Source organism: Acromyrmex echinatior, chromosome 1 (assembly GCF_024713525.1).
Source record: "Acromyrmex echinatior isolate Ae372 chromosome 1, ASM2471352v2, whole genome shotgun sequence".
NCBI lineage: Eukaryota > Metazoa > Arthropoda > Insecta > Hymenoptera > Formicidae > Acromyrmex > Acromyrmex echinatior.
In genome coordinates, this window is record NC_141852.1 from 22,145,448 (window position 1) to 22,161,637 (window position 16,190).

The following is a 16,190-nucleotide window of genomic DNA, read 5'->3' on the forward strand; positions in this document are numbered from 1 at the left end:
ACTTAAAGAATTATCTACGTCATTGGAAGTTGACTTCTCAACAATAGGAAAACGTTTTAAAAGTTTGGGCATGATCCAGAAGGAAGGACATTGGGTCCCATATGAATTGAAACCAAGGGATATTGAGAGACGTTTTCTCACGTGCGAACTGCTGCTTCAACGACAGAAAAGAAAAGGTTTTTTGCATCGGATTGTTACCGGTGGCGAAAAGTGGATCCATTATGACAATCCAAAGCGCAGAAAGTCATGGGTTAAGCCCGGCGAACCATCAACATCAGTGGCAAAGCCCAATATCCATGGCTCAAAGCTCCTGCTCTGTATTTGGTGGGATCAGAAGGGTGTCATATACTACGAACTGCTAAAACCGCATGAAACCGTTACTGGAGATCTCTACCGACGGCAACTGATGCGCTTGAGCCATGCATTGAAGCAAAAACGGTCGGAATACTTCGAAAGACACGATAAAGTCATCTTGCTGCACGACAATGCTCGCCCACACGTTGCAAAACCGGTAAAAACATACCTGGAAACACTTAAATGGGAAGTGCTACCGCACCCGCCGTATTCTCCTGATATTGCACCTAGCGACTACCACTTGTTTCGATCATTAGCTCATAGCTTGTGCGAGCAGAAGTTCACATCTTACGAAGATTGTACAAAATGGTTCGATTCCTGGATTTCATCTAAAGATGAACAGTTCTTCCGACGCGGTATTCATTCACTGCCCGAAAGATGGTCAAAAGTAGTAGAAAGTGATGGGAAGTACTTTCATTAATGTATTTTTTAATGCTCATGTGAAATAAATAACATTCTTTCATTTAAAAAACGCTACGAATTAATTCCAACATCTAATATATAAATTGCTTATTAGAGAATTTAATTCAGCGATATCTTAAGGTATATACAAGAACGCGAGACGAAAACGTGGAGAACGTAGTTCGAAAACGATCGGCCGACAATCCACGATTACTAAATTTCGCACTTCCCTACTCGATCGAACCGACCACTTTTGCGTCCGGTTCAATCTGTGCGCGCGAATGCGAATCGTCGTTCTACGCTCATCTATCTTGAGGGGGGTGATAATAGTCTTTTCATGATATGTGTAACATATATTTATACACAATACCACGCACTATTTTTGCGTGATAAATATCTAGTAGGTACGATTGTGTTATTTGTACGAATAATCTCATTCGAGGCACAGGATGTCCTTCCGCATCATTCATGAATAAATAGACTTCTTTCTAATACACTGCAATTATAATTAAAAATTACTTTACCATGCAGATATGCCTTTAAATAATTTTAATTATACATGTCACGTCTATAAAATTTTACGTTTTTTCGAATATGAAATTATTTTGTATAACTGTTGCTGCTGAGTATATAATCTACATTATTTTAAACGTAAATTCTTTTTTTTATATGTATTCTTTAGATGTTCGTTTTAATTTGCAAAACATTTCGTGAAGGTTGTAGTGTTGAAAAATTAGAACATCAAATTAAACTTGAATAACAGCTTTGAAAGATATAATTATTCATTACCAATTAAAATCTCAATTATTCGCTGTTGCTAGCTTAATTATTTTATCTTACAATTAGTAAAATACTTTCAAATATAGATATATTTAAAATAGGGATTTTATGTCTAAAAAACATTTTTTACTAATTAATAGTTTTAAATAATAGAAATAATAAAATCTTCAATAATAGAATACTAAGAATCATTTTTTATAATTTTTATGCAAATAAAATTATAATTTATGTGAATTAAAATTTCAATTGTAAATATTTTATCTCATATTGTATAGTTGTATATGAATAAATAACATTAAAATTTGAAACTGTTATATATACATATGCACACAACAAAATATCGTTTTTTATAAATGTATATAATTGTTTAGAAAAACACAAGATACCGTATAATGAAAAATATGATGGCATACTGAAATGGCATGGATAGATAGTTAAAATGAAATTGTTTGACGGCTTAATAAGATAGAAATAATTTATGCAATTTCGACAAAGTCGATTACTTTGACTTTCATGATTTATGCACTGTTGAAATTACTATTAAAAAGTAATTGATTAATTACAAATTAATTAATTTTATATATTGTATAATATGAATACAAAATTACAAATAAATAATATACAAACGTAGCCTAAATACATAAATTATAAAGGCGCAGAAAGTGTTTTCATTGCAGCTTTAATTTCATCGTAGAGTTCACGATATTCGTAACTTTCCGTGATGAGTACCACAAGACTGCCACGTTTCATATTCATCGCTGCACCAATATCCATTCTCGATGGAGTGAAACAATAGGGAATGTCCTTGTCTTCACATATAATTGGTAAGTGGCACATAATATCTATGGGGTATACATCTCCAGCAAATACTACCAAACTGAAACAAGAAATCATGTAATGCCTCAACAAATAATTCAATATTCAATAGAGGAAATAAAGCTTACCCTCTTTCACCTCTACGAAGATGTTTTTGTACGTCTTTTAAACCATTACGCACATTATTTTTATATTTGGATGCTAAAATAGATAAAAATTGCTTACATATATTATAATTGCTGTATGCCTAAATATTTTCTGTCTTAATTAATACAAAGATATGCTTTGTACAATAATAAATTACTTAAATACTATTATTGTATATATATTATAAACTATATAAATTATAAACTATATATGTTACCGTTGTGAAAAATATTGGTGTTATTAAATAATTAAAAGTAACTCGCCTTTCTTTATACATTTATAAATCTTTTTGGTTAACTTCTTCGATGCCAGGGGTTTGGCAATAGCATTCACAAATCGTAGCTTTTTTTCATAGCTGATTTCTGGAGCATCGATATTTTCGTTCTTCACCACGCTATCATCGATTTCCATTTTAATAGTTTCCTGCATGTTTTGACAATATTTTTAATTAAATAATTAAAAAATGCACGTGTTCAAACATTATTACGAACAACTGTGATTAACACGCGTTCAATGTTCAATAGACAGGCGTCGCTATATTGAGAGTTAGTTGGTTACACTAACGCCTCTGTATTAAGAGGCAAGAATTACTAAAACAGGTAAATTATCATCTCTCTGTATCATAGGATAAGTATCATTCAGTATTTTTAATAATTATCAGGGTTGATAAGTTAATATTTTCTTTAAACTAAAATAAATTAAAATTAATGGTTTAGAAAATTAACAAAATTAATGTATTTAAAATTAATTAAGTTAAAAGTCATTAACTTTTTAACTTTTTTTTTAACTTTTAAAGTTTTAACTATAGTTACTAATCCTGATAATTATACATTATATTATAATCAAAGAGAAATCTGAAAGAGAATGTGAGAGTCTTTTTTCTGTAACCGCGTTACAACATTATTGCAACGTTAAAATCAAATGTTTCAAAACGTTTCTTGTTTACTGGGAACCTGTAGAGGCACCACTTTCAAATTTAACCAATTTTAACAGTGGTTCTCTTTTTCTCAGCAAACATCAATAAATTACATGTAACAAGTAATATAATACAACATACGTAATATATTATAGTTATATTCTTATGGTAAATTGCAACTAATTATAAGAGATACGTTTCCTATAATTTGAGATTTGCTGGATTTGAATGTCCTTATGAATTACATATAAATTTAACATTTTTATGCAATGTATTTATTTGATACCAAAATAAAGAAAACATAAAGAAAGAATTATAATATACAAAGTAATCATCAGACAATATAATATAATAAAATGTAACACAAAAAATAGACTTAAATTTTTTAAATTTAAAATATAAAACATATATTATATATAAATTGCTTATAATATTTTTACATTTTTGCTTATATGTATTCAGACAGCACACAATATTTATAAAATATTTACAAAATATTTATAAATATTTATAAGATTTATTCTAAATATTTTGTAAATATTTTTGTGGTCTTAAATTGACACAGATCATAAATATTTATTAAGAATGTTATAAAATATTTATTGTAAATATTAGAGTAAATGCTTTGAAAATACTTAATGAGACATTATAATTTAAGCAAAAAATATTAGAAATATTTATTTATATTTATCGTAAAAAATGAAATATCTATATAACATTTCAAAAAATTAATATATCAATAAATATTTATCATAAATGTTCTGTGTTGTGTTACATACCAATAAAATCCCCTTATTCTTTATAGAATAATATATTCGTCATAGATATACAATTTATACTTTAGTTTTATCTTATCGCTAGATTTCCCTATTTTATCTTTATTTCGAAATCAGAAATTCCGTTTCTCTTTTATATTCAGTTTCTTTATTTGAACATTCAAACTCTAACAGATAGATCACGTTATGTACTTTTATGCGTCATAAAAATTATCTATAGATTATTCTAGAAAAAATGTCTAAGAATATCACACGATCTTTCTCAAAAAAGCCCTCCTATAAAATAACAAATATAAAAGCGTATTATACATTAACATTAATAATAACGTATATTATATTAGCGTTTAACGATTAAGTAATTAAGTTCAATAATTAGCAGTAAAATAGAAATCTTCCTGAATGCGAGAACGAATATCTTTTTCTTTCTTTTCCCTTTTTCTTTTTCTAATAAAGTTAAATTAATTTTAAACATATGAATGTAGTGAATTCGCCTCGCATAAAGGATATTAAGGAAAACCGAATTTTTATAACAAATTGTTAAAATTCAACTATTACTTATTAAGAATAAACTTGTAGAGTGGGGAGTAGGGCTTATGCGGGGCCTTGCTGCCTTATCTCAAAGAAAGCGCGAGTATAGATTCTACCAAATTTTGAGAAGTGTCGATTGGTTGTGAAAGGACACTCCCACACTCATTTTCAGTATATAAAAGGAGCTGTCAAAGACACACACTCACACTCACACTCACACTTACACTTACACTCAGACACACACTCTTGTACTTACTCTCAAACTCAAACTTACTCTTAAACTCACTCTCAGACTCAGAGACTTAGACTTAGACTTACACTTATACTTACACTCAAACTTAGACTCAGACTCACTCTCAGGCTCACACTGCTTTGGTCAATCAGCCAGTCAGTCAGTTATAGTCAAGGTGAGAACTATCCTCGCGCTTCATCAGAACCTCATTTTCGCATTTATCTTTTTTTAATAAACGATAATATTAAATCGAATCTATCGACGGAACGTCTAAATCTTTAATCCCTTAATCCACATTCAAGTACACATATACATATATATATATATGAATATCTGAGGGATTGTTGCGACTGTCGCTGCCAATTGCGTGGCCCCCGTTTGTCGGCAATTCCTCGGAGAATTCATAATTTCCTCGTATCCAGAGTATCCTCGTATCCTTAACTACACAACTTAATCTGCGGTCCCCGAGTAAATTGTTTAAATACATTGACTCAAAAACGGAGAAACATCTCAATAACAACATTGAGACGTAACAGTTGTCTGGATATAAATAAGATATCTCGTATAGAAAATGCATGCATATCATGACACAAAATTCATATATATTTCAAGAAAATTTGAATTCTGATTCTGCAATAACAATCTTCACGTTTTTAATAAATTTTTTAATGATACAAATGTTTATTAATGGATCTTTAAACGAAAATTTCAATTTTGCATCTCCCCTGTGGAAATAAAAATTGTTGAATTTTAAGAAACTCGAAATTGAATATTCAAACAAATAAATTTAGTGAATATTTAATGAATTTGTCTTATAAGATGCCTGCATAAAAATGAAATTACGAAGTTATATTTTTTTTATGCAGATTTTCAACCCGTTTTTACCTAACATAATTACTAGTATATAAGTATATCCCATAATTATTAGAAAATTATAGACTTTGAACTTCAAACTTTTCCAATTATATACTTTCCATTATTTAACAAAAACGAGCTAAAGGCCCTTCACGATTTTATTGGCAATAAAATCGTTTCTTTGTAATTATATTTATCTGTAAATAAACAAGCTACTAATAAATTTAGTAATAGTTTTTGTAGGTAAGTATATTTTAAATTTATTTTTTATTTTTATGTCTAATTATTTTAATGCAATTTTGCTAACGAATATCAAAATATTAACAAATTCACAATCTTACAAATAAAAATAAACAAATAAAAATAAATTTAAGGCTAATGAGAGTCAAGGCCGACGAAGATGCCAGAGATTAAATTCAAATTCCAAAAATTGATTTACATAATGTGTAACCTTCTTTATTAAACGTTTCGGCTCTCTTTAGAGTCATCCTCAATAATGATACATTTCTTAAATCGTTATTGATTTTTCCGTGAAAAGTGAGTCACTATCAGGATCCCAACTGCTGGAATCTCAAACGGAAAGTTCAAAAATTAAATAAAGCTTTGGAAGTTTCTATTAATAACTAACGTCAAATAATTTTTTAATATTTAAACAATTTTCAACTTATTATCCATTTTAATAGTGATTAAAATTTCAACTGTATTGCTCAGATAGTCAGATGGTCAGACGATCTAAAACAATTTTATTTAAAATATGCATTTTATAAATAAAGATAATAAAGCAGTTATTTAGTATTTATTATTTAAAAAAAACTTTTTCTAACATTTATTTCTTATTTAATATTTTAAATAAGTTTTTTTGGAATCTAAAGTACGATGTTTCGTATTAACTGGTATAGTATAATATTTGTCGCAAATATGTTTCAAAAAAATAATTATGTAAAGAAGAGCGATACGGCTACTTGCCTACACGAGCGGATCAGTAAGTGAATGGCTATGCGATGAACAGTAACTGGCGCGTGAACTGCGAAAATATGTCCTAGTTTTGGAGACGTCGGGGAGCGTCCAGGCGGGTTTTTCGAAGCAGTCCGCATTTTTTATGGTATTTTTTTATTGTATTCGTAAACTTTGGCTTAAATTTTTTGAAACTCCGAATGCTCATACATACACCGAATTATTAAAGATAGCACAGTATTTTTTTTGCATACCAGCTCATAATGCAAACGTGAAAAGGATGTTTTCACTAACAATAGACGAAAGAAAGAAATTCGTTGGGATCACATACTGATCCCTCACTGATTAAAATAAGGTCTCCTCACTGATTAAAATAAGATATAATTATATATAAAGATATAATTATATATAAAGATGTGAGTTGTATCGATTTATATAAATATCTATAAATTTCTGTTCAGCAAGAAAGCAGTAGGAAAAGTTGAAAAACGTACAAGATTGAAAACGAAAATAACTAGATCTTATAATTTAGTTAACATTTTGAAGATTTTCCTTACTTTAATTAAGATAACTTATTTTTATTATAGAGACAGATAATATTTATTTCTGTTAATTTAGCGTTCAGTAAAAAGTTTCATTTCCAAAGATTATATATTGTTCATATTTTGAATTTTTATATGTTCATTATATTATATATTGTTTCTGTTTAACTTTAATATGTGTTTGATTTTTTTTATACCATATTAATTTTAATACATAATAAGTACGAAAAATTATTGATAAATATACTTCGTAACTATTTGAACTTTTGTTTTATTTGTGAAAGTACTTTTAGGTATAAAAATATTAAATATTGTACTAAATAATCAAAATTTATAATGAGAAAATTAACATAAAAAAAAATATCCGAATTTTAGCTGTAAAGAGCTTAATATCCTAGGTTAGTGATTTTATAGATGGCAGTCCTATCCATAAGTAATTTACCACCTAATAGTGGAGATATTAAAAGAGATTATTATACCTACACTGAACATAATATCACGTTCTTCTCTACATGTTATAATTTCAGAGTTTACCGACTTTATTACACACAGAGTATATGATCACTTTGTAACTTTAAAACCGTAATTTTAATTTTTAATATGCATTATTTCTAATAATAAGCATTTATTAAGATAAATTTCTTTATCAAGGTTTCGTATTATCCCAGTAAAAATTATAAGAAAAGTTTAGACGAAGTTTTATAAAATCTACAATGCATATAATTTTAAAAAATGCATATAATTTTACATGGAAATTACATGTTTATGACCAAAAAATTATCTAAATATGATTGAAAATTTACAATTTCCAATAAATTTCCAATCATATTTATGTAATTTAAGTAATTTTTCGGTCATAAACATATAATTTTCATGTAAAATTACATGCATTTTTTTCAGTGTATAACAACCGTTGTTTGTCTCGTGTTTCTTTTAATATGCTTCCTCTGTTCATTAATTCTATTCTTTTTTTTTTTAGTATTCTGCACGTTTGATCAACATATTGATAGTGCTTCATATGTAGTTTTTACAATTAATTTTCTAGATGAAAGTTTGAGTGAAGAAAAGTGAGTAAAGTATCTTTATGTATTTTGATGTATCTGTTTAAATTATTCATTTCAACAAAAACTAATTTTTAGAAACGTTATTAAAAAAATAAAATATAATTAAAATTTCGGCAACATATTTTAGTGACGTTATAGTAAAATAAATAAATTTGATTTCTCATTGAAAATATTTGAAAATTTACTATTAAGATTATTAAGACAATAAAATTTTGATAGTAACCTTCTTTAATAATAGAAAGAGAAATAGCCATAATCCAATAAAATATTAATTATAAAATTGAAAAATTTGTTGTGGATTTTAGAATTTAATAAAAATAAAATATTAATTAGTATAGTAAATATTATGAATTATTTAATATTATCAAGACCTTTTTTTATGAATAATAAGGTTGAGAGTAAAATTTAAACGATGAAGAACAAGAATGTCAATTTGTGATATTAATCAAGCATCAAATGACCTCCTCTCTTAAGGATATATTAGACGTATAGTCCCTACAGAGAAAATTAAATTTGAAAGTATATTTAATATTTACACTTGAAATAAAACTATATACATATAAAAGTTGTGTGAATAAAATTATATTTTTGTTTAATACACATTTTTGTAGTTTATTTATTTTATTTGCTATTATTTTTATATTGTTAAAAATTAAATTTTTAAAATGATAAAAAAATTTACATTTTTTAAAAATAAATACTTTAAATTTCAAAATAATTTATGCAAAGTTTCATTGCAATTCATTGATTAGTTGCCTCGGCCGGGAATTGATTTTTATTTTGTTTAGTATAGAATAATATAACTATGTACATAAACACACATTTAAATCTATCTTAAGAATTAAAAAATTCATATTTTATTCATTGCATATATTTATTTTTAAATACATTACAACAGCATAAATTCCTTACATTTATTTTTTGTCTTATGTTAGATAGATATATATGACAAGAAAAACTTGAAGAAAAAAATGTTAAACAATATATGTATTAAAAAGAAATAAAAAGAGAATAGAAAGAGAAAAAAAGGAAAAAAAGAAAAAATATAGTTTTGTTCTTTATTAGTATCATTATGACAATTGCAATTATCTATTTCTATCGACAAAGCATATATATTGAAACTTTTGATTTGATTTCCTATTTTTTTCATATATCGCTATTCTTTTATTGTATCTTTAATCCATCAATTGGATTTATTTTTTAATTTCATACATTTTTTGACCGATCATATTTCCATGTGGACCATAATTGCAACATAGAGTTATCTTATTCCATTTCGTTGGATCTTCATATTCTATTTTTCCACAACCAATTATTTTTGAGTTAGCCCAGACCAGTTGGGTATAGTGACCTGTCTTTGGTTCGAATCTATAAATAAATTATTTTATAAAATGTTTTAAAAAATGTTCAGAAGTATTTTAATTAATACCATCATGGGCGTATCAAGGTGGGGAAGGAGGGAGGGAAGTTCACTCCCCCCGAAATTTTTTATTAATTATTTCATTTTGAGAGGGTCTCGTTAGCGTACATTCTGATAGCACATTCACATCGGTCAGTGTTTAATAATTTTTCATTACTTTACTAATTACTAATGAGAATATTTTATTTTGAATTGGTCAATTAATTATATACATACTCTGTTGAATTCCTCTCTTTCATTTTTAATTATAAAAAACATACAACTTTACTTTTAACTTTGTGTGAGTTTTTTGCTATTACGTATCTAAAATATTATTTTCTTTTCATTAAATACCATAGAAGTAATTTTTAATACTTCGATTAGTTTGAGTTTTGATAAAATATGTGACACATAGGGAAAATTTTCATAAGGTTTTTATCCCGCGAAAAACAAAATATATTCTGTAATTGATACATTTAGTATTACAATCGCTCACTGAACACTCAGTGAGCTTTTGCACTATTTGATCTATATTTTTGATCTATACACTTATCCGATCTATATTTTTGGATGTAACAGAATATAGCAAATGCAAAAGCTCACTGAATACTGAGCTGCTCAGAATGTAGTACTGAATGCACCCAGAGTATTCCATTCGACTAAATTCGACTAAGAAAGTTCATTAATGTTAAAAATTGTTGTAAATGTCACAACAACAAAATTGATATAGTGACGTTCTTTTCAGTATAATAGTAAAATATCCCCCCCCCCCTCTTTTTATTTTCATTCTGGTTGGCACATAATACATCCCTGAGTTAACAGAATTTCCCTCCTTCCGAAAAAAATTTCATGATACGTCCATGAATATCGTCATAATACTTTTACGTGCTGCTATTTTTTATATATAGATAACTTTACACGTTAAAGTAATAGTTTATATATAGATATCTTTACTTGGTGCTATCTAAAGAATTAACTTATATTTGCTAATATGTAAAATCTCTGTGTACAATTAGAAAATTCAATTTAGAAGGATACTTACTCATATTTATTAATTTTAGTATTATTAAAATCCTTTACTTCATTGTACCATAATGAGACCAAATAGTCTACAGTGGCTGTGTTTTTTCCCGAAGAGGATGCCTGGGCCATGTTCTGACCAACTATAAATCTATCTGTAATTGCATACATTATTTGTTAACAGATAAATCAGTTTTTTTAAATTATTTAAATAAGAGAAAAAAAATTTATTTTTAGTCGAAATAAGTGTCAGTGATAATGTTTATACGCAATAATCTTGGAATATGCAATAAAATGAACAGTTTTCAAGATATTGGAAATCAAATGTTGGAATTTATAAGTCATATTCTAATATTTGACATCCAACTTATCTCGAAAATTATCCATTTCTGGACCTCCTGCCTATGAGAACTTTTGACCAGGGCATCATGATCTACATTATAGTAAAATTTCAGTCAATTTGATTGGGATCCATTTTACAGATTAATGCAGGGTAATAAGATTAGTGCGGTTTGCTTCGCAAATATATTTTTTATTTCTATAAACTATTCATCGATTCGAACTTGAAACATAATTATAAACTGAAGCTGGAAATAACATTACAAATTACATTGATCGTTATTTAGTGATGGTAATAAAAATGTTAAAATACTGCAAACTTCACTCTCATTTTGTGCAAACGTCGATCTTTTTTTCCTTATTAATTTATTCTTTTATCGGTCTAAATTTTATTTACCAATGAATTATACATTTTACTATATACTTTAATAAATATTAACTATATATTTTATTATCATGTAAATAATAATACATTTTTACTATTATAATTTACATAATTTACATTAAATCGGTACTTACCTACATGTCTGCACTCGTCATGACCGAATATGCATTGATTAACCCATCTTTGGCTAATTTTTTCTAGTTCTTCATCCCAAGTCTAAAAAAATTATACATATATGCGCAAGTATTTACATAATATTTTATGTGCATATGCGCGCGCGCGTGTGTGTGTGTATGTGTGTGTGCGTGTTTTAGATATGTAAATTATGCACACATATACTTATACACGCAAGGGCCAGAAAGTTCAATGTCTGTTACCTAAAAGTCTATTCATATAATTTTATATACTTATCATTATATTATGTATATAAATTCTAATTTAAAATAAAAATATTTTATTCAAATATGTATCCTCCTTGTATTGCATAGTACATTAAATTACAGATAACATTTCACTTTTCGAATTTCTTTGTGAGAATTATAAATTTAGGAAAATCTATAATGCACTTATACATTTTTCTTTATAGATAGAGGGAAAGCCCTTATTATGAGATACTGAGTTTATTTTGGGTAAATATTCTATTAGCAGAATTTTTAAAAATACTTATTAAAATTAACGTCAAAAGACGTAAAACACGAAAAAAAAATCTAAATTTTTTATTTATATTACTTTACGCAGTCTATGATATAATTTGCTGTTAACACAGGCATGATTTCTATTGGTCCATGTAATGAAACAAATAACTAGATACTTTGTATACACATATTCTCAACATTATCATGATTTTTTAAGAGGTTATCAAATTCTACTATCTATTCATTTTCTTAAAATTCAAAGTATCTTAAAAATTCTACATTATTATTAGACGGTTAATCACAATTTTACTTCTTTTTAAAGAATTTAAATAATAATTTAATTGTTTGAAGTAAGTTAGAATACATTTGTTCAATATTTTTTCGTCTATTTTTTATTTACTGTATAATACATGTATTACGTCTTACCAAGTTTGTCATGCTAACCGCCTTTGGTTGCGGACCTGGTTTTCCTCTCGTTTCTTTACCCGATGCAACGTACCGTCTCAGTTCATTGTGTTTATCTACTATAGCCTTCTTCTCAGCCTTAGTAAGGCCAGTAAGTTTTATTTGTCCGCATTCTTTTGCTGGTTTTGACTACAACATCGAGATTTTGTTAGCTAACAAATAAATTTCTTAATATATGTATATACGAGGGGTATCCAGAAAATAAGTTCCGTTTTTTTTTACAAATAAAGTTTTTATTGAAAAAATCTAAAATTTACATGGATAATACTTGACAACTTCTAGTTCTTTTTCATAATTCCCGTCAATCTCAATACATTTTGTATATCTGGAAACAAGCTTCGAAATCCCTTCTGCATAGAAACTTCCCGCCAGTTCTTTAGTCCAGTTAGTTACAGCTGTCTGAACTTCCTCGTCGCTTTGGAAGCGTTTTCCGGCCAAGGATTCCTTCAGTTTCGTAAAAAGATGGTAGTCCGATGGTGCTAGATCCGGGCTATACGGTGGGTGGATCAAAACATCCCAACTAAACTGACTCGTGTGGCCTTGTGTAGAGGAGTCAGTTCTCTGGGAACCCAACGGGCGCAAACCTTGCGAAATTCGAGTTTTTCTGAAACGATCTCATGGATAAGACTTCGGGATATCTCTGGAAAAAGGTTGTGGAGTTCATCTAAAGTTAAACGACGATCATTGCGAATCGCATTTTCAATTTTTGTCGTCAACTCATCCGTGATAAGGGAGGGTCTGCCTCTCCCACTTTCGTCTTCAAGCGAATGTCTTCCTGCCTTAAATTCTCGGACCCATCTCCGCACCATAGATTCACTCATCACACTCTCTCCATATACAGAAACAAGCTGTTTGTGAATATCAACCGATTTAAAATCTTGAGCAAAAAGAAACTGAATGATGCCGCGCAAAACAACTCGAGAAGGAATCGGAATGGAGGTGGCGGGACGCGAAGTGGAGGACTCCATTTTGATAACCTCTCCTGACCGTGTTTCACGAGCTACTGACGCCGAACACCGCTCATTCTATTCGGTAGCTTCCCCTCTTCAATGCTGTGTTGCCAGCTCGCTCATACATCGACCTTACTAAACGTATAATACAAACGGAACTTATTTTCTGGATACCCCTCGTATAAATTAAATTTTCTCTTATTAAGGAATTTTACACTGTAAAAAATAAAATATTAATTTTATCTAATCTTAAAGACGTATAGTAAATTTTCTGAGACATTTTTTTGTTAATTTTAACATTTTTGTATGTCTGAGAAAGTCTACTAAACGTCTTTAAGTTAAAATTAAATTTTATTTTTTACAGTATAATAATAAAACTTTTGAAGAGGAAAAATGAATGTTTTTATATTTAGATAAAAAACTTTTTATAATCATTTTTTATAATCTATATACTTTTAGTAAGTTGAGAAAAACACAAAACTTTTCTTATATATAGAGTCTAAAACTACGAAGTTTCAAAATTAATAATTCGAACGGTTTTCGAAATTTAAAAAAAATAAAGTTTTTTTTAACTTTGATATTTTTTTAAACTAAGCCGTTATCTGTACTGATAAGTTAGATCAGAATCAAGTTTATCATTAAATCCTTTTCGATATACAAGAAGTATACGCTAAGTACGTTAAAAGATTTTAAGCGATGATTCGTCACACAAATTTAAGATGAAAACTTCATATAACACTACACACACACACACACACACACACACACACACACACACACACACACATTTATAGTTACTAAACTAAGCCATTTTATGGTGTGTGTGTGTGTGTGTGTGTGTGTGTGTGTGTATGTGTGTGTGTGTATAGTGTTATATGAAGTTTTCATCTTAAATTTGTGTGACGAAGCATCGCTTAAAATCTTTTAATGTACTTAGTGTATATTTCTTGTATATCGAGAAGGATTTAATGATAAACTTGATTCTGATCTAACTTATCTATCAGAACGAACAGATAGTCTAATGTAATTGTAATGCATTATTATATATGTGATATACATTTTGTATATCGGTGCATAGCGAAATAAAAAATAAAAATAGCAAAAAACATAATTCACCTACATGAAAAATAGTCTAATCGAGTCACTGATGGCATATGCTCGATTTTTACCTATCGCTGTACGAAATATGACTGACAAAATACGACATTACTTAGCTGATAAGCTGTTAGTATTAACAACTTTTTTTAAAGAGAGGAATTCTTCCGCTTATCGTCCAACGAATAATTTAAAATTGAAAAAGCTTGGGTTCTTAAATTCCATGGAGAGTTCCATTGGACCATGGAGAGTTAACACGAGAAGATAATTACATTAGGTCTTTATAAGATAATAATAATAATTTAATAACTTCATTGATATATGTATTAGTAAAAAAAAATATAAATATAAGCAGAAGAATAAAATACAGCGAGATATATATTTAAGTTGGAACCTAGATCTGAATCTAAAAACTAAAGACTAAATCTAATTATAATGAGTTTGCGTTTTAAAAAATTATATTAATTTAAAAAAGGGAAATACAGAATAAGCTGAAAATAAATAAAACTATCACAATATATCAGATATAAAATTATAAAATTCAGAAAAAGGATAATTTAAACAATCGCAATGATGTTCTATACCTATATGATTTTTAAATGCATATTTATAAATATTCATTCAAAAAACATACATTCTGTAGATGTTATTAATATTTTACAGAATATATTTATTTAATCACACCTTAACTCTCTACATATATACTTTTATATATTTACAAAATTAAGGAAATATTATTCCTGCTCAATAATATTGCCATAATAATCATAAAATTCTGCATAACTACGACAGATATTATATGCAATGTTACAAACTTTTTCAAAAAAGCATATTATATAGAAAAAATTGCTTTCTCATGTTAATTTCTTTTTATTTTATATACAGAGTAACCAGAGTCATTGCCAGAGTCATTGCACCAGCTTTTACCCCATGAGAAAATTATCGATTACACGCACGTTATAATTCAATAGGTATGAAGTCGATAATTTTCTCATAGGGTAAAAAGTTGGGTCAACGACTCTGGTTCACATTCTGTATATGTATATATATCTCTCCCACAAATTATTTATTTCAATAATTCAATTTAAAAATTAAAAATGTTAGATATACTCTTTAAAATATACTTTTAAGATATTATAAAGATTGCGCATTAACTGTAAGTATACAAGACATCATTTGTGAATATATTGTATGATTATATTGCTACTTACGGAGTATTTGCACATAGTATGACTTCCTTTCTTGCATGATTTCATGTTGCAGTAATCTGTTGCGATTACGATAGTAAACATCGTAATTACAAGTATACACAGAAAATTGTAGATTCCTGTCATTATTTTTTTTTAATTCGGAATTTTCTTGTATGATAAAGATGCGACTTTATTGATGCCCTTCTTCAAATTACTAACGAGCTCGATAGATCGCAGCTACAATTTATAAATAGTACGTTATCAGTTAATTGGAAGACACATTAGCATTTTAATTTATTCATAATTTGCGTGGGCACTGCATTCCTTCTTCCTTTTGTATTCAATT

At 27.9% G+C, this 16,190-nt stretch overlaps 2 protein-coding genes across 2 annotated transcripts; both read right to left on the minus strand.

Moving 5' to 3' along the window:
* Positions 1 to 2,095: 2,095 nt before the first annotated feature.
* LOC105145952 (H/ACA ribonucleoprotein complex subunit 2-like protein) lies at positions 2,096 to 3,050 on the minus strand. The gene is made up of 3 exons (XM_011055873.2): positions 2,763 to 3,050; positions 2,481 to 2,553; positions 2,096 to 2,413 (listed from the first exon to the last, which is right to left on the minus strand). The coding sequence occupies exons 1-3, from the start codon at positions 2,926 to 2,928 to the stop codon at positions 2,182 to 2,184; spliced, it is 471 nt and encodes a 156-aa protein (XP_011054175.1). The 5' UTR covers positions 2,929 to 3,050; the 3' UTR covers positions 2,096 to 2,181.
* A 617-nt stretch (positions 3,051 to 3,667) lies between these two features.
* On the minus strand, positions 3,668 to 16,079 carry LOC105145951 (venom allergen 3). The gene is made up of 5 exons (XM_011055872.2): positions 15,866 to 16,079; positions 12,571 to 12,738; positions 11,644 to 11,725; positions 10,808 to 10,940; positions 3,668 to 9,734 (listed from the first exon to the last, which is right to left on the minus strand). The coding sequence occupies exons 1-5, from the start codon at positions 15,986 to 15,988 to the stop codon at positions 9,560 to 9,562; spliced, it is 681 nt and encodes a 226-aa protein (XP_011054174.1). The 5' UTR covers positions 15,989 to 16,079; the 3' UTR covers positions 3,668 to 9,559.
* Positions 16,080 to 16,190: the final 111 nt, after the last annotated feature.